Source organism: Oncorhynchus mykiss, chromosome 15, assembly GCF_013265735.2.
Source record: "Oncorhynchus mykiss isolate Arlee chromosome 15, USDA_OmykA_1.1, whole genome shotgun sequence".
In the NCBI taxonomy this organism is placed as follows: domain Eukaryota; kingdom Metazoa; phylum Chordata; class Actinopteri; order Salmoniformes; family Salmonidae; genus Oncorhynchus; species Oncorhynchus mykiss.
Genome location: NC_048579.1, coordinates 35,776,676 through 35,796,486, shown reverse-complemented (window position 1 = coordinate 35,796,486; position 19,811 = coordinate 35,776,676). Strand labels below are relative to the sequence as shown.

The window sequence follows — 19,811 nt, the reverse complement described above, 5'->3', positions numbered from 1 at the left end:
GGGGAAAAGGCAGGGAGAAATGCTACAATACGGGGGAGCAGGGTGTGTAATAAGTCTAAACAATGGAAGGAACGAAAGCAAAGGGACAGCAGGGTTTGGACTCGGAGTGTGGAGGGTCAGCGTTACATCAACGGATGAGGGTGGGAGAGAAACAATAGAGTCGCTCATCACCCAGTGATAAGTAGTAGGGATGCGCATCTTTCAATTTCAAGATGATTCGATATGTACCTCGGGGCTGGGCAATATATTGAATTATTTCCAAAATGTCTATCGCATGAAGCAAGTATTTTTTTATAAGCGTTTACATCCTCTTGTTCTCATGTTGTCTTTTTGGTATCTTCTCCTTCTAATCTTCAGTGCTGTGTGCACCTTCCCTTTTACACACACACACACAAAGCCCCTACCCATGTGACTCACAAAAACAAAGCTGAGATTAATTCTTCCTCTGACAAGTGGTTTCAAAGTAGCTATTTGCATTCGAGGTTTGGTCCAACAGTCTCGGTCATATGGAAAGTGGAATACGTTGATACATTATTTTACTGAAATAGAGAAGTTAACTTTTCTAACAATACCATGTCTCAACTCCTCAAATTGTACGCAGAGCAAATGCTACAAAAACAGGAAACGGAAGCACAAATGAACATTGATTATGGAAACGTAATGCTTAGTTTGTCTCGTGCGGCATTGCGGAACCACGTACCGATAGCCAAACCAAACGAGCCAAACCCCTACCTCTGATGTTAAGATATCTGTGACCAACAGATGCATATCTGCAATCCCAGTCATGTGAAATTCATAGATTAGGGCCTAATTTATGCATTTCAATTGACTGATTTCCTTGTATGAAATAAGGCAAATGTCAGAAATCTGACATGGATGCATTTATATTTTTGTTCAGAATAGTAAAGCTGTTACTGAAGATGCCATAACGCTTTTCAGTCTCCTTTTCAATACAACAGCTATGGGAACATCTGCATCTTGAGGGCCTAAAATTAACACGGCCACCTCCGGGTGAATTTTGGCATTGGCAGGTAAGATGTCTATTTCACCAGCCACTCTGTTGGGTGGTCAGGGCTCCACCGTGTGAGTAATTTGTGAATAAAAGCATTTGTGAATAAAAGTAGTCAAGTATGACCACATTTACAGTTGAAGTCAGAAGTTTACATACACCTTAGCCAAATACATTTACTCGGTTTATCACAATTCCTGAAATGTAATCCTTGTAAAAATTCCTTGTCTTGGGTCAGTTAGGATCACCACTTTATTTTAAGAATGTGAAATGTCAGAATAAAAGTAGAGAATGATTTCAGCTTTTATTTCTTTCATCACTTTCCCAGTGGGTCAGAAGTGTACGTACACTCAATTAGTACTTAGTAGCATTGCCTTTAAATTATTTAACTTCGGTCAAACGTTTCAGGTAGACCTTCCACAAGCTAACCACAATAAGTTGGGTGAATTTTGGCCCATTCCTACTGACAGAGCTGGTGTAACAGTCTGGTTTGTAGGCCTCCTTGCTCGCACATGCTTTTTCAGTTCTGCCCACAAATTTTCTATGGGATTAGATCAGGGCTTTGTGATGGCCACACCAATACCTTGGTTTTGTTGTCCTTAAGCCATTTTGACACAACTTCATTGTCCATTTGGAAGACCCATTTGCGACCAAGCTTTAACTTTAACTGATGTCTTGAGATGTTGCTTCAATATATATCCACATACTTTCCCTTCCTCCTCATGCCATCTATTTTGTGAAGTGCACCAGTCCCTCCTGCAGCAAAGCACCCCCACAACACGATGCTGCCAACCCCGTGCTTCACGGTTGGGATGGCGTTCGTCGGCTTGCAAGCCGCCTCCTGTTTTCCTCCAAACATAACAATGGTCATTATGGCCAAACAGTTCTATTTTGTTTCATCAGACCAGCGGACATTTGTCCAAAAAGCAAGATCTTTTGTCCCCATGTGCAGTTGCAAACCGTAGTCTGGCTTTTTTATGGTGCTTTTGGAGCAGACGCTTCTTCCTTGCTGAGCGGCCTTTCAGGTTATGTCGATATAAAACTTGTTTTACTGTGGATATAGATACGTTGCTGTTGTTCTGGGATTGATTTGCACTATTAGCACCAAAGTACGTTCATCTCTAGGAGACAGAACATGTCTCCTTCCTGAATGCTATGACGGCTGCATGGTCCCATTGTGTTTATACTTCAGTGCAATTGTTTGCACAGATGAACGTGGTACCTTCAGGCTTTTGGAAATTGTTCCCAAAGATGAACCAGACTTGTGGAGGTCTACAATTTTTTGGCGTGATTTCTTTTGATTTTCCCATGATATCAAGCAAAGAGGCACTGAGTTTGAAGTTAGGCCTTGAAATACATCTACAGGTACACCTCCAATTGACTCAAATTATGTCAATTAGCCTATCAGAAGCTTCTAAAGCCATTACATTTTCTGGAATTTTCCAAGCTGTTTAAAGGCACAGTCAACTTAGTGTATGTAAACTTCTGACCCACTGGAATTGTGATACATTGAATTATAAGTGAAATAATCTGTAAACAATTGTTGGAAAAATTGCTTGTGTCATGCACAAAGTAGATGTCCTAAACGACTTGCCAAAACTATAGTTTGTTAACAAGAAACTTGTGGACTGTTTGAAAAACTAGTTTTAATGACTCCAACCTAAGTGTACGTAAACCTCCGACTTCAACTGTATATAGTAAAATAAAAATGCTGCAGTTGCTGTTTTTATATAATTTTCAGTTTTGTTTCATAGCTGGTAAAATAATTGCACAACGTTAAACTTCAAATACTATATAGCCTTCCTTGAGCTGCAACACTGATTTCCAATGTGAAATAATCTACAGTGGATCTACTGTTTATAAAACGGTTTATATATATAAAAAAATATTTAAAAAAATAAAAAGAGTTCTTAACAGGGCGTGTTTTTTTTTAATACCCTCGCAGGTGTCGTCTCCTTCAGACATGAGCTCTACCTAGAGCTGAGTGAAAAATTCATTTTTAGAAGCGTTGCACACAGGCTAAACAGTTGTTCTAATTTACTTGGCTGGTGGACAAAAAAGTACATTTTATGCCCTGTGTCTCTTACCTTCGTTTTGTAGTCCTTCATGTCCATGTGGTCTTGGTGGCGGTACTGGTTGCTGTTGGAGAGAGGAATGATGGGTATCGTGTAGATGGGCTTCACCAGAGCCCTCTGGGCCAGGGCCTCAGCCATCACCTCACTGCCGTAGTCAGGCATTCCGTTCCTGGGAAAGACATACGGAGAAAAAGGGGGCTTGATTAAGAAAGACTCTGAGAAAGACCGTTTTGGGTCAAAACATTGCACAATAAAACAGTGTGCCATCTTTTTTTATGACTTCACTTTTCGTACTCTGCACCTGCAGGTTTCTGGATGCGGATAGGCTACACCATTTCTACATTTGAGAAAATGACCAGGAAAGTACAGTGAAGGAAGTTAGCTACCTGTGTCTCTGCCACGCCACTGACACACCTTTTAGCATATGAGTGCAAAACATCTCCCATCAAAAATAGAATATCCCAATATAACTAAGTCAAAATAAAACCATAGGAATAAAGGGAGCCACCAGCGCAGGGTAGGCTGATAACAGGCGGAAATTGCAATGTCACTACAAATCAGAAGCACTACAAATCAGAAAGTCTGAAGTCAGTGACAGCTACTTTCAGATGAAATCTATTCCATTCTAATAAGTGATATTTGGATAGTTAAGTCCCAAATGGCACCCTATTTCCGATATAGTGCACTACTTTTGTCCCGAGCCCAATGTGCCCTCTTCAAAAGTAGTGCACTATATAGGAAATAGGCTGCCATTTGGGACGCATTATAGACTGCTCCACAAGGGAACAACAAGCCCCAAAATAAGTATTAAGAAATATAATAGGCAACTAACCAACAGTAAGCCCAGCTTATTCTATTCCATTCTGTGCTGACAATGCCATTTTTTTTAATGGGCAGCAGTGTAACGAGTCAAAGTCAATGAGCTCATTGCTTCGACCTTACTGCAAAAATAAGGTGAACTCTATTTGATAATGCATGCAAAAGAGAGCACTGAACGATGCTGCCAATTAATGAGCAGCAGAGCCTGGCTTCTTAAAAAAAAAAAAACATGCTAATACCATCATACAGGATGCTTCCCATATTCCCTATCCTGTGCACTACTTTTGACCAGGGCCCATAGGGTACTAGGGAATAAGGTGCCATTTGGGACGCATCCTGTATGATGGGTATTAGCACGTCTTTTTTTGAACAAACATAGCAGTTTTAATCAACCAGACAGGCTACTGCAGATTGCCACAGATACAAAATGGCCGGTTTGTCAAAAACAAAACGTTCAGTTAATAGTCTGCTACAATCACGGAGAAAAAAAAACTGTTTCATTGATTTCGGGGACAATTCATTCATAATCCACAACAGCAGAAAAATCCATGAACTAAATCCCAGAGAGAAATGGTGGGGTTTTGATTACAAAGTTATCCATTCTTTTCTCACGGTGATGACCTCAGTCTCCCTTATTCATATGAATAAAATGTAAAAATATCAAATATGTATCACCTCTTCTCTACAATCTCCAGGGTGAGGTGGAGCAGCTCTCTCTTGCTCTTCTCCCTCCTCTTAATCATCTCCAGAATAGTGACGGCTCGGCTCAGATCCCTCCGCAGTTTCAGCATCTTCTCATACCCAGCCTCGTCGTTCTTACGGTTCTGCAGACACAAGTTAGATGTTAACATCTATGTTGGTGCAGGAATAAAGCATGGGAGCAGCATTTAAGTTAGGCATTTTCCTACTTTAAAATGTTAACTGGGTTCTCTGCTATACTGTCACTTCCTGAGAATAGTTCATAGCTAAATTACACACTAGTGAATACAGAAAGGTAGGTAAGAAAATTCCCTCAACCATGCCCTGGGTTGCAATGCCCTGTGAAAAGGCCACCTTCCTGAAAGTGAAATGGTTTATTATACTTGCATGCAGCCCTTGTTCGGTTCCGTCATCCTACCTAGGACGTGGCTCACCTTTCTAGTCTGCATCTTCTCGGTCCTCCTGCGGAAGGCCACGTAGGGGTCTGAGGTGCTAGATCCGTCCCTCTTCTCCTGCTTCACCGTGGGGATGAGAGAACTGCTTTTACAGCTTTTCCTCTTCCTGGTCCAGTAGTCAAACACCTCCTTGATCAGCTCGTCATCCTCCTTCAGCAGCAGCTTTGCCTCCTGCAGGTTCACCAGCTGAGCAGACAACACACATTTAATCACACTGTTCTTTCTAGTACTCAAGCCTTTCAACTTTTTTATTATCAAATAAGCAGAAAGGTAGTCGACAAAAGGTTTGATAAACACTGGCATACGTCCCATTTTCTGAGAGAACTGCCTTCATCAGCATTGTCGTTTGGTAAAGTACCTGCGTGCCACTGCCTTTCTCCAGCCGGTCGATCATGTCCTCAAACTGCAGAGAGGTGATCTCCATCTTCTTCTTCAGCTTATTCACAAACACCTCATCCTCTGAATCCAGGTCGTAGTCCGGCTGCTCTGTATCCAAACTGAAAGCTGTGAGAGAAGACAGGTTGAAGTAAACAAAAAATAACCAACTTGTTTTTTAAAATATATTGTTTTAGGTGGTAGACCAGCTTTAATATATTGCAGATACATTGTGCAATCTAACAATGTAATTACATGTATCCTTTCAAACTCCCCATATTATTTTTTGTAATAAATATGTTCCTTTATTATTTCTCCCTGACCTTACCACCTCTCCCCTAATTGGAGTAAACTAAATGGACAACAACACGTAGGCTTCTACTTCCAGCTTAAGAAACATCCTCCATCTGTTGACTACATTTGTTTTCAGCAAACTTAACATGTGTAAATATTTTAATGAACATAAGATTCAACAACTCAGACAAGCTGAACAAGTTCTACAGACATGTGACTAACAGAAATTGAACAATGTGTCTGTCCCTGAACAAAGGAGGGGAGTCAAAAACAAATGTCAGTCAGTATCTGGTGTGGCCACTAGCTGCATTAAGTACTTCAGTGCATCTTCTCCTCACGGACTGCACCAGATTTGCCAGGTCTTGCTGTGAGTTGTTACCCCATTCTTCTAAGGCAAGTTCCCGGACGTTTCTGGGGGAATGGCCCTAGCCCTCACCCTTCGATCCAACATGTCCCAGATGTGCTCAATGGGATGGAGATCTGGGCTCTTCGCTGGCCATGGCAGAACACTGACATTTCAGTTTAGTCCTCATGCTTCCTTGCAGCATGCCTAAGGCACATTCACGCAGGTGAGCAGGGACTCTGGGCATCTTTCTTTTGGCGTTTTTCAGAGGCAGTAGAAAGGCCTCTTTAGTGTCCTAAGTTTTCATACCTGACCTTAATTGCCTACCGTGTGTAAGCTGTTAGTGTCTTAATGACCGCCCCACGGGCGCATGTTCATTAACTGTTTATGGTTCACTGAACAAGCATGGGAAATGGTGTTTAACCCCTTTTACAATGAAGATCTGAAGTTTTGGATTTTCACTAATTACAGTGCCTTGCGAAAGTATTCGGCCCCCTTGAACTTTGCGACCTTTTGCCACATTTCAGGCTTCAAACATAAAGATATAAAACTGTATTTTTTTGTGAAGAATCAACAACAAGTGGGACACAATCATGAAGTGGAACGACATTTATTGGAAATTTCAAACTTTTTTAACAAATCAAAAATCGAAAAATTGGGCGTGCAAAATTATTCAGCCCCCTTAAGTTAATACGTTGTAGCGCCACCTTTTGCTGCGATTATAGCTGTAAGTCGCTTGGGGTATGTCTCTATCAGTTTTGCACATCGAGAGACTGACATTTTTTCCCATTCCTCCTTGCAAAACAGCTCGAGCTCAGTGAGGTTGGATGGAGAGCATTTGTGAACAGCAGTTTTCAGTTCTTTCCACAGATTCTCGATTGGATTCAGGTCTGGACTTTGACTTGGCCATTCTAACACCTGGATATGTTTATTTTTTAACCATTCCATTGTAGATTTTGCTTTATGTTTTGGATCATTGTCTTGTTGGAAGACAAATCTCCGTCCCAGTCTCAGGTCTTTTGCAGACTCCATCAGGTTTTCTTCCACAATGGTCCTGTATTTGGCTCCATCCATCTTCCCATCAATTTTAACCATCTTCCCTGTCCCAGCTGAAGAAAAGCAGGCCCAGACCATGATGCTGCCACCACCATGTTTGACAGTGGGGATGGTGTGTTCAGCTGTGTTGCTTTTACGCCAAACATAACGTTTTGCATTGTCGCCAAAAAGTTCAATTTTGGTTTCATCTGACCAGAGCACCTTCTTCCACATGTTTGGTGTGTCTCCCAGGTGGCTTGTGGCAAACTTTAAACAACACTTTTTATGGATATCTTTAAGAAATGGCTTTCTTCTTGCCACTCTTCCATAAAGGCCAGATTTGTGCAATATACGACTGATTGTTGCCCTATGGACAGAGTCTCCCACCTCAGCTGTAGATCTCTGCAGTTCATCCAGAGTGATCATGGGCCTCTTGGCTGCATCTCTGATCAGTCTTCTCCTTATATGAGCTGAAAGTTTAGAGGGACGGCCAGGTCTTGGTAGATTTGCAGTGGTCTGATACTCCTTCCATTTCAATATTATCGCTTGCACAGTGCTCCTTGGGATGTTTAACGCTTGGGAAATCTTTTTGTATCCAAATCCGGCTTTAAACTTCTTCACAACAGTATCTCGGACCTGCCTGGTGTGTTCCTTGTTCTTCATGATGCTCTATGCGCTTTTAACGGACCTCTGAGACTATCACAGTGCAGGTGCATTTATACGGAGACTTGATTACACACAGGTGGATTGTATTTATCATCATTAGTCATTTAGGTCAACATTAGATCATTCAGAGATCCTCACTGAACTTCTGGAGAGAGTTTGCTGCGCTGAAAGTAAAGGGGCTGAATAATTTTGCACGCCCAATTTTTCAGTTTTTGATTTGTTAAAAAAGTTTGAAATATCCAATAAATGTCATTCCACTTCATGATTGTGTCTCACTTGTTGTTGATTCTTCACAAAAACATACAGTTTTATATCTTTATGTTTGAAGCCTGAAATGTGGCAAAAGGTCGCAAAGTTCAAGGGGGCCGAATACTTTCGCAAGGTACTGTATCTTTGAAAGACAAGGTGCTGAAAAAGGGACATTTTTATTTACAGAGTACATAATATATACATTTTACAGCAGTATATTTTACATTAGTTATATTTTGTTTTTAGTCCCAGCGTTCAGCTACCCTCAACTCCTCCCATCTATCTCTGAAGACCATCCAGTTTGATTTCTTACTGACACTTTTTCCACTGTGCTGTTCCACTAAAGTTGTTAACTTTTCCATTCTAATAGTTTCTACAGATTGTAAATTAAAGAAACATTTTTGCTGTGAGTATTCTATTACTGATCAATTGACTAGGACTTTTCAAAATCACCCAGCAATGCTATTTGCAGCGTTAGCTCCAAGTAAATGTTGCAATTTTGCCATTCCTGAACTTGCGACCAAAAACAAGCCACCACATACCTGTAGTTGAATCTAATGAGACTGTCTCTTCTCAGAAAAAATGTGCAGATGTATCCCCCATACAAATAACATTCTGGGGCGGCAGAGTAGCCTAGTGGTTGGACTAGTAACTGGAAGGTTGCAAGTTCAAACCCCCGAGCTGACAAGGTACAAATCTGTCGTTCTGCCCCTGAACAGTCAGTTAACCCACTGTTCCTAGGCCGTCATTGAAAATAAGAATTTGTTCTTAACTGACTTGCCTAGTTAAATAAAGGTCAAATAAATAAATAAATACAAATTCTATTGGTTTCAAGGTAGTTGAAAAACTAAGTTTTGAATCTGCCGTTGTTTTGTGTATAATTCATAAACAATGTGCCATAGAATCGGTACATTGAAAATCTCCTAACTGTTTTGCAACCTGTATGGCACAGGCACTGTTCTGCCTTTTCTTGTGGCTCAAACTGAAATTGCAACCAGCTTTCTATGGCTTGTTATAAAAAATAGACATATTTTGGAGATTAAGTTATCTTCCAATAACCAAAAGTGAGAGGCTATCTGAATGAAGGGGAAAGGTCATTTTTGAACACGAGATGAGACATTCTTACTAATCTGCTTGAGAACCAGTTCAGATTTAAGTATAGTATGACTAGAGCCTTTAGTAAGAGATCCAATGTTTTAATATTTAAAATAATTTCTCTCCTCCGAATTCATTATATACAGTGCTTCAGAAAGTATTCACACCCCTCGACTTTACGTACTTTGTGTTGCAGCCTGAATTTAAAATTGATTAAATTAAGATTTTTTTCGTCACTGGCCTACACAATACCCCCATAATGTCAAATTGTTACCATGTTATCCAAATTATTTGCCAAATAAACATTTTAAGCTGAAATGTCTTGAGTCAGTAAGTATTCAACCCCTTTGTTATTGCAAGCCTAAATTTGTTCAGGAGTAAAAATGTGCTTAACAAGTCACATAATACGTTTCATGGACTGTGTGCAATTATGGTGTTTAACATGATTTTGAATGACTGCCTCATCTCGGTACCCCACACATACAATTCTCTGTAAGGTCCCTAAGTCGAGCAGTGGATTTCAAACAGATTCAACTACAAAGACCAGGGAGGTTTTCCAATTGGTTGTTAAAAAAAAAAAAAAAAAACAGGCATTCAATATCCCTTTGAGCATGTTGAAGTTATTAATTACACTTTGGATGGTGTATCAACACACCCAAAAGAAACGGGTGTCCTTCCTCACTTGCCGGAGAGGAAGGAAACAGCTCAGGGATTTCACCATAAGGCCAATGGTGACTTTAAAACAGTTACAGTTTAAATGGCTGTGATAGGAGAAAACTGAGGATGGATTAACAACATTTCTCCATAATACTAACCTAATTGACAGTGTGAAAAGAACAAAGCCTGCACAGAATAAAAATATTCCAAAACATGCATTCTGTTTGCAACAAGGCACTCAAGTAATAATGCAAAAAATGTGGCACAGCAATTCACTTTTTGTTCCGAATACAAAGAGTTGTGTTTAGGGAAAATCCAAAACAACACTTTACAGAGTACCACTCTACATATTTTCAAGCATAGTGGTGGCTGAATCATGTTATGGGTGTGCTTGTAATCGTAAAGGACTTGAGTTTTTCAAGATAAAAAAAGAGAAAGCAATAGAGCTCAAAACACAGGTAAAATCCAAGCGGAAAACCTGATTCGGTCTGCTTTCCAACAGACACTGGGAGATGAATTCACCTTTCTGCAGGGCAATAACCTAAAAGGTCAAATCTACACCGCAGTTGCTTACCAAGACGTGTGGTCAAGTTACAGTTGACTTAAATATCCTGGCAAAACCTGAAATGGTTGTCTAGCAATGATCAACAACCAATTTGACAGACCTTGAGGAATTAAAAAATAATAATAAAATGGGCAAATGCTGCACAATCCAGGTGTGGAAAGCACTAAGAGACTTACATAAACATTCACAGCTTTAAAAATCGCTGCCAAAGATGATTACATACAGCCGGGAAGAACTATTGGATAAGAGCAACGTCAACTTACCAACATTACGACCAGGAATACGACTTTCCCGAAGCGGATCCTCTGTTCGGAACACCACCCAGGACAATGGATCTGATCCCCAGTAGCCGACCCAAAACACCGCCGCAGCAGAAGGGGCAGACGGAGCGGCCTTCTGGTCAGGCTCCGTAGACATGCACATCGTTCCAGAGTATACTACTCGCCAATGTCCAGTCTCCAGGTAGACGAAATACGAGCAAGGGTTGCCTTCCAGAGAGACAGAAACATGGCTCTCTCGGGATATGTTGTCGGAATCGGTTCAGCCAGCGGGCTTCTCCATGCATCGCGCCGACAGAAATAAACATCTCTAGGAAGAGGAAGGGCGGGGTGTATGCTTTATGATTAACAACTCATGGTGTAATCATAACAACATACAGGAACTCAAGTCCTTCTGCTCACCCGATCTAGAATTCCTTACAATCAAATGCCGGCCATTTTACCTAACAAGAGAATTCTCGTCTTTATAGTCACAGCTGTGTACGTTCCCCCACAAGTGATCGGCCCTCAAGCAACTTCACTGGACTCTATGTAAACTATATATCCGGAGGCTGCATTTGTTGCTGGGGCTTTTAACAAAGCAAATTTGAGAACAAGGCTACCTACATTCTATCAGCATATTGATTGCACGACACGCAGGGATTATTCTCTCGACCACTGCTACTCTAACTCTGCATACAAAGCCCTCCCCTGCTCTCCCATTCGGCAAATCTGACCACGACGTCATCTTGCTCGTTCCGTCTTATAGGCAGAAACTCAAACTGGATGTACCAGTGACGAGAACCATTCAACCCTGGTCTGACCAATAGGAAACAACGCTTCAAAATTGTTTTGATCACGCGGACTGGAATATGTTGGTCAACCTCAGAACAACATTGACCTATACGCTGACTTGGTGAGTGCGTTTATAAAGAAATGCATTGGCGCTAACCATTGTGACTATTAAAACCTACCCTAAGCAGAAAACGTGGATGGATGGACGCATTCGCACTAAACTGAAAGTGCGATGCACTGCATTTAACCATGGAAAGGGGTCTGGGAATATGGATGAATATAAACAGTGTAGTTATTCCCTCTGCAAAGCAATCAAACAGGCAAAATGCCGGTACAGGGACAAGGTGGAATTGTAATTCAATGGCTCAGACACGAGACGTATGTGGCAGGGTCCACAGGAAATCACGGACTACAAAAACAGCCACGTCACAGACACTGACGTCACGCTTCCAGACAAACTAAAACACATTCTTTGCCCGCTTTGAGGATAATACTGTGCCACCGTAACAGCTTAAAACAAAAAGACTGCGTCTCCCCTCTCTTCCTCCATGGCTGACGTGAGTAAAACATTTAAATGTGTTAACCCTCGCAAGGCTGCTGGCCCAGACGGCATCCCTGGCCACATCCTCAGAGCATGCGCAGACCAGCTAGCTGGTGTGTTTACAGACGTATTCAATCGCTAACTATCTCAGGCTGTTGTCGCCACATGCTTCAAGGCGGCTACCATTGTTCCTGTACCAAAGAAGGCAAAGAACTGAACTACTACCGTCCTGGAGCACTCACTTCTGTCAACATAAAGTGCTTTGAGAGGCTAGTCAAGGATCATATCGCACCCACCTTAACGGCCACCCTAGATCCACTTCAGTTTGCATACTGCCCCAACTGGTCCACAGATGACAGAATCACCATCACATTGCACTATCCCATCTGGACAAAAAGAAAACCTATGTAAGAATGCTGTTCAATGACTACAGCTCAGCATTCAACACCATAGTACCCTCCAAGCTCTTCATCAAGCTGGAGGCCCTGGGTGTCAACCCCACCCTGTGCAATTTTAAAATTGAGAAATTCGTCCTAAAAATATAAATGAACTCCCATGGCATAATTGTGTTAGTGTTTGCAACAATATATAGAATAATGGGCGATATACTTTATCTAAAAAAATATTTTAACTTTTGTCCGGACTTCTGCGCTTCAATGTCTTAAGTATAACAAAAGTAAAAAGCCATTTTAAAGCATATCACATGATGGTAGTCATGAAACTAATTTGAGTCAATCGGAGTTGAACCTATGGATGGTTTCAAGGCCTTCAAACTCAGTGTCTCTTTGCTTGAAATCATGGGAAAATCTTAAGAAATCAGCCAAGACTTCAGATTTTTTTTTTGTTGGCCTCCACATCTGGTTCATCCTTGGGAGCAATTTCCAAATGCCTGAAGGTAACACGTTCATCTGTACAAACAATAGCACGCAAGTATAAACACAATGGGACCACGCAGCTGTCATACCGTTCAGGAAGGAGACGCGTTCTGTCTCCTAGAGATGAATGTACTTTGGTACGAAAAGTGCAAATCAATCCCAGAACAAAAGCAAAGGACCAGGTGAAGATGCTGGAGGAAAACAGGTACAAAAGTATCTATATCCACAGTAAAACGAGTCCTATATCAACATATCCTGAAAGGCCGCTCAGCAAGGAAGAAGCCACTGCTCTAAAATCGCCATAAAAAAGCCAGACTACGGTTTGCAACTGCACATGGGGACAAAGATTGTACTTTTTGGACAAATGTCCTCTGGTCTGGTGAAACAAAAATAGAACTGTTTGGCCATAATGACCATTGTTATGTTTGGAGGAAATAGGAGGCTTGCAAGCCGAAGAACACCATCCCAACCGTGAAGCACGGGGGTGGCAGCATCATGTTGTGGGGGTGCTTTGCTGCAGGCAATGCTACCGAATACTAATTGAGTGTATGTAAACTTCTGACTAGTGGGAATGTGATGAAAGAAATAAAAGCTGAAATAAATCACTATTATTCTGACAGTTCACATTCTTAAAATAAAAAAGTGTTGATCCTAACTGACCTAAGACTGGGAATATTTACTAGGATTAAATGTCAGGAACCGTGAAAAACCGAGTTGAAATGTAGTTGGCTAAGGTGTATGTAAACTTCTGACTTCAACTGTATGTGGTACTCAAAATAAAATGTTATTTTTTCTGGGTAGTTATATTTCTGCCAAGCATGGATATAATAACCTTGTGATTACAAAAAAAATGGCCATAGTTATATATTTTTTAAACACTATGTTATACTGAATCACAATAAAAATGAATTGGCTTTATTCTTGAATATAACTAATAAGGGATTAGGTGACATTTATTTTGCTACTTTGAAAATCTTACACGTCTTTGACCCATATACTGTATTTTATACCATCTACTGGACCTTGCCTATGCCGCCATGGCTCATCCATATACTTATATGTACATATTCTCATTCATCCCTTTAGATGTGTGTATTCGGTAGTTGGGGAATTGTTAGATATTACTGCACACAACTAGAACCACAAGCATTTCGCTACACTCACATTAATATCGGCTAACCATGTGTAAGTGACTAATAAAAGTTTGATTTGATTAGTACTTACTCAGGGGTATGAATAATTAAGTAAATTAGATATCCGTATTTCATTTTCAATATGTTTGCAAAAACGTCTTAAAAGGTGTTTTTACATTGTCATTATAGGGTAGTGTTAGTAAATTGGTGAGAAGAAAAAACAAGTCAGTATTTATAATTGTTTAATTCCTGCTGTAACAAAATGTGGAATACGTCAAGGGCTATGAATACTTTCTGAGGGCACATAGGCCCATTTCAATTGTGTCTGGCTTGCGGTTTCAAATAAAGCAGAATATTTTGTGCTCATGTAATTAATAAAAAAAAGTTGTCAGAAGTAGGCAGGGCCATAAGTAAATAGGTAAACTAGGATATGACTAAAGAATGAATCAAGGTGATTTTTCCACAAATACACAGGTATTGTCCTTTCCACGGTAGCAAAATCTTTAACAATTTGACCAGCTTTCTACACCGAAGAAAAATATACAACACAATATGTAAAGTGTTGGTCCCATGTTTATTGAGCTAGGGGGGAAAAAACCCTGAAATTTTCCAAACGTGAAAAAATCGTCTCAAATTGTGCACAAATTTGTTTACATCCCTGTTAGTGAGCATTTCTTATTTGCCAAGATAATCTATCCACCTAACAGGGTGGTATATCAAGAAGCTGATTCAACAGCACAATCATTACACAGATGCATCTTGTGCTGGGGACAATAAGATAGAGTTTTAAAATGTGCGGTTTTGACAAAACGCAATGCCACAGCGAACAATTAGCATGCTGATCGCAGTAATGTCCATCAGAGCTGTAGCCAGATAATTGAATGATAATTTCTCTACCATAAGCCTCCAACATCATTTTAGAGAATTTGGCAGTATGTCCAATCACAGGTCACAATCAACAGCCTGATCAACTCTATGCGAAGGAAATGTGACGCGCTGCGCGAGGCAAATGGTGGTCACACCAGATTGTGATCCACGCCACTATTTTAAAAAAAACTTTTTTTTTTAATGTATTGTAACCAACAGATGCATATCTGTATTCCCAGCCATGTGGAATCCATAGATTAGGGCCTAATGACTTCATTACAATTCTATGTTGCATTTATATATTTTTTGTTCAGTATATTTATAAAATAGTATATGTAAAAAAAAATAGAAGGAATTATTTAACAAAATTCCCTAACTAGAAAAGTGAATTTAGTCTTATAGTCTAGTTTTCTTTTAGAGTTTGGTTTTTCATTTTGTCTGTGTTAACTCTATGCCATGTTTTGGTGTTGACTGCGTCAGTAGTATGTTAATAAAATTCTCTAACCTTACAAGTTGTTTTGAGTTATTATCCAGTTTGGATGATTTTGTCCAGGAGTGCGCAGATCAGCGATAAAGCACATTAATTTCTACGCTTTTTTACAAGGCATTCTGCACTGCCATCATCAGTCCATACTCGTGCCTTTTAGCCCAAGAACATGTTCCAACACTTCCCAAGTGGTAGTACTTCCCAAATGGCACCCAATTCCCTATATAGTGCACTACTTTTTAACAGATCACCAGGACCCTAGAAAAACAGTGTACTAATAGTGAATAGGGGTTACAGAAAGATGACCATAGGAACTCTGGTAAAAACACACGTCTCTAAATTTAGCGCAGATCACAATCAGCAGCTTAATGCGGCGAACTCCAGAAATACACTAAGCTTGCAAAAAGCCTGCCCTCCCTTTGCCTTTGGTTCGACATGAAAGCCCCTTAGAAAAAAAACAGAGCTGACAGGAGTGTTTGTGAGCTGGGGCTGAGAGGGGGTCCCCTGGGATTAGACTATTCAGTGTCCCACACCCCCTGCCTAGCCTGTGCCCATCTACCTTCCCATATGTGCCCTCTCTCACTGTGCGAGTGTGCTCAAATGTTTTCAGACCACAGGACACCTCTGGATCACAGTGCTGCCATTAGAGAGAAACCCCAGGGGCTGACAATCACTTAAAAGGACCAATGCAGTCAATTTAATCTCAATATCAAATTCTTTGAGTAACAATTAAGTACCGTACAACCTTAATTTTTTATTGAAAACAGAAACAAAAAACAGGTTTTTAAAGGGCAATTTCTCAAACAATAATTTTACAACGACTGTCTGTTAGTGGTCTGAGTTGGAAGGGGAAAACTAAAAGAAAATAGTGTTTCAAACCTCTCTGCCAATAAAGGCTATCTTATTGAAGTATTGCACCTAACTAATTTACCGCATGGTGACGTCAACATTGAAGGACAAAACTCCATCCCACCAAAAAATACATTTCAGGATCTTTTGAAACTACTCTTAAACTAAAACTACATTACCATAATTTTCACAATTTCACACTATTACTCCAACCGTAGTGTGGAAAAATATACACTGCTCAAAAAATAAAGGGAACACTTAAACAACAAAGTAACTCCAAGTCAATCACACTTCTGTGAAATCAAACTGTCCACTTAGGAAGCAACACTGATTGACAATAAATTTCACATGCTGTTGTGCAAATGGAATAGATAACAGGTGGAAATTATAGGCCATTAGCAAGACACCCCCAATAAAGGAGTGGTTCTGCAGGTGGGGACCACAGACCACTTCTCAGTTCCTATGCTTCCTGGCTGATGTTTTGGTCACTTGAATGCTGGCGGTGCTTTCACTCTAGTGGTAGCATGAGACGGAGTCTACAACCCACACAATGGAGGCGCTACCAGGAGACAGGCCAGTACATCAGGAGACGTGGAGGAGGCCGTAGGAGGGCAACAACCCAGCAGCAGGACCGCTACCTCCACCTTTGTGCAAGGAGGAGCACTGCCAGAGCCCTGCAAAATGACCTCCAGCAGGCCACAAATGTGCATGTGTCTGCTCAAACGGTCAGAAACAGACTCCATGAGGGTGGTATGAGGGCACGACGTCCACAGGTCGGAGTTGTCCTGCACGGTGTTGGGCTTGTAAGCACGTTTTTCATTTGCCAGAGAACACCAAGATTGGCAAATTCGCCACTGGCGCCCTGTGCTCTTCACAGATGAAAGCAGGTTTACACTGAACACATGTGACAGACGTGAGTCTGGAGACGCTGTGGAGAACGTTCTGCTGCCTGCAACATCCTTCAGCATGACCGGTTTGGCAGTGGGTCAGTCATGGTGTGGGGTGGCATTTCTTTGGGGGGCCGCAAAGCCCTCCATGTGCTCACCAGAGGTAGCCTGACTGCCATTAGGTACCGAGATGAGATCATCAGACCCATTATAAAAAACATATGCTGGTGCGGTTGGCCCTGGGTTCCTCCTAATGCAAGACAATGCTAGACCTCATGTGGCTGGAGTGTGTCAGCAGTTCCTGCAAGAGGAAGGCATTGATGCCCCGCCCGTTCCCCAGACCTGAATCCAATTGAGCACATCTGGGACATCATGTCTCGCTCCATCCACCAACGCCACGTTGCACCACAGACTGTCCAGGAGTTGGCGGATGCTTTAGTCCAGGTCTGGGAGGAGATCCCTCAGGAGACCATCCACCACCTCATCAGGAGCATGCCCAGGCATTGTAGGGAGGTCATACAGGCACGCGGAGGCCACACACACTACTGAGCCTCATTTTGACTTGTTTTAAGGACATTACATCAAAGTTGGATCAGCCTGTAGTGTGGTTTTCCACTTAAATTTTGAGTGTCACTCCAAATCCAGACCTCCATGGGTTGATAAATTAGATTTCCATTGATAATTTGTGTGTGATTGTTGTCAGCACATTCCACTATGTAAAGAAAAAAGTATTTAATACGAATATTTCATTCATTCAGATCTAGGATGTGTTATTTTAGTGTTCCCTTTATTTTTTTGAGCAGTGTATATAACATAGCAACACCACATTTTGACTGCACTGGGGCTTTAAACATACCCCAGACAGAGCACACATGCACTGCAAACACACAGCAGCATGAACACAAACTGCAGTATGTGCACACACGCAAAGCACACTCAAGAGAAGAAAAACAAACATCTACCGACTGACCAAAGAGACAACAGAAAAATAAAGACCGCTGACAAACAGGCTACATGAACAGTAATACTCCTTACGTTGTATGTGAATGAGCTGCTTTGGCATCTTGAAGTCCCCAGGGTATAGGGACTCGTAGTAGGCGATGTTGCTCCCAGCTTCGGGGACGGGGATGACCATGTTGTCCCGTTTCTCCCCATACACCTGCTGTGCCGAGATAGCCCGCTGTAGATGGTGCTCCTGTGGGGGAGGAAGGTAAAGGTCAGTAGGCCTACACTACAACAGTTAAAAAATAAATTACACGTAATTACACCAAAAATCAAACTGAGCACGCTTTCTAATGTTTCAAAAACAATGATTAACAGTAAGTAATAATGGGGTATAACTGCTTAATTTCATTTTTGTGACCTGCGTCTTCTAACCAATGTTAAAATAAATAATTTAGATACAATAATAAAAACAAACATATCTACAACTGAACATTAAGCATCAACAAAGTGCCTGTCCTGCCACAAAATGCTGAGTGATATTGCGTATTTATTATTATAGTTCAGGTATCTACGCCAAATTTTTTTTACAATCGAGTACATGATGTACGCCTAAGTAGAAGCACACAAATAAAATGTAGGCAACAAAGAACTTTCTTCTGATACTCGTCGGTCTATTCTTGTTCTGAGAAATTAAGGCTATTCCATTCTATTCAAGGAATAGCCTTCATTTCTCAGAACAAGAATAGACTGATGAGTTTCAGAATTAAGTTGTGTTTCTAGCCATTTTAAGCCTGTAATCGAAAACACAAATTATGATGCTCCAGATACTCAACGAGTCTAAAGGACAGTTTTATTGCTTCTTTAACAAGCACAACAGTTTTCAGCTGTGCTAACATAATTTCAAAAGTGTTTTCTAGTGACCAATTAGCCTTTTAAAATGACAAAATTGGATTAGCTAACACAACGTGCCATTGGAACATAGGAGTGATGGTTTCTGATAATGGGCCTCTGTACGCATATGTAGATATTCCATTAATTTGCTGGCGTTTCCAACTACAATAGGCATTTTACGTTTATTTTCTGGCTGAAGCTCACATTGCCTCCATTGTTGTTTTCCTTACAAACAAATGTGTGTGGATGTGTGCATTCCTATCAAAGTAAGTGCCTTATTATCTGTATATCGTGTTGTCGTTTCTACTGTAGCATGAAATATGTATGTATGCATGCTTGCATGTATGTATGTACAGTTTTATTCACCTTTTCATGTACTGGTGACAAATAATGCATTCCGATTATTGCATAAATTATAATGGACACCTATGTGTGTAAAATACTTTTTTGAAGGTCGTACTAATTATAATGAGCTAATGCTAAGCTATTTGCCAGCTATGCGTGGCGCCATGTTTGTTGACATAATATAATGCATTCTGGGTGTCACGTAAACGTCTGTCAGACGTTGAGGTCAAGGAATGGATCACTCATCTTTCGAGTAAACTTCCGGAAGTGAATGAAGGTAAGTAACTGATCGTAGACGACACACCCCCTTCAAAATGCATACTGTAAACAGACCAAACTAATCTGGTCTCTTATACATGGCGGCACACACAAACTACCCATCGATGGATTACTTTCTCAAATATTTAGATCAATGTTGGTATTAGATCATTCATATTGTGGTCTCTGTCAGCCTAAAGTTTCCTAATATGCTTGTGTTACATCAATGTCTCCTCAGTTAGCGCTTGGACGAATGTAGTCCACATTTTCTGGTTTGGATGATTATGTATGCTGTTGCTATTTCTGTGAATACCTTAACATTGCATTCCAAAATAAACTTGTCAC

General features: G+C 40.8%; 1 protein-coding gene across 3 annotated transcripts in view; it reads right to left on the bottom strand.

Moving 5' to 3' along the window:
- LOC110490019 (enhancer of polycomb homolog 1) overlaps positions 1–19,811 on the bottom strand; it is a 79,234-nt gene that overhangs the window by 19,129 nt on the left and 40,294 nt on the right. For 2 of the 3 annotated variants that reach the window (XM_021563098.2, XM_021563097.2), the window contains 5 exons: positions 18,063–18,222; positions 5,416–5,561; positions 5,037–5,243; positions 4,579–4,727; positions 3,097–3,253 (listed from right to left, as the gene is read on the bottom strand). In XM_021563098.2, coding sequence (XP_021418773.2) covers positions 3,097–3,253; positions 4,579–4,727; positions 5,037–5,243; positions 5,416–5,561; positions 18,063–18,222 — 819 coding nt within the window. Of the gene's footprint in view, positions 1–3,096; positions 3,254–4,578; positions 4,728–5,036; positions 5,244–5,415; positions 5,562–10,599; positions 10,790–18,062; positions 18,223–19,811 lie in introns of those variants that run through there. The other variant, XM_021563099.2, reaches the window with a different exon arrangement.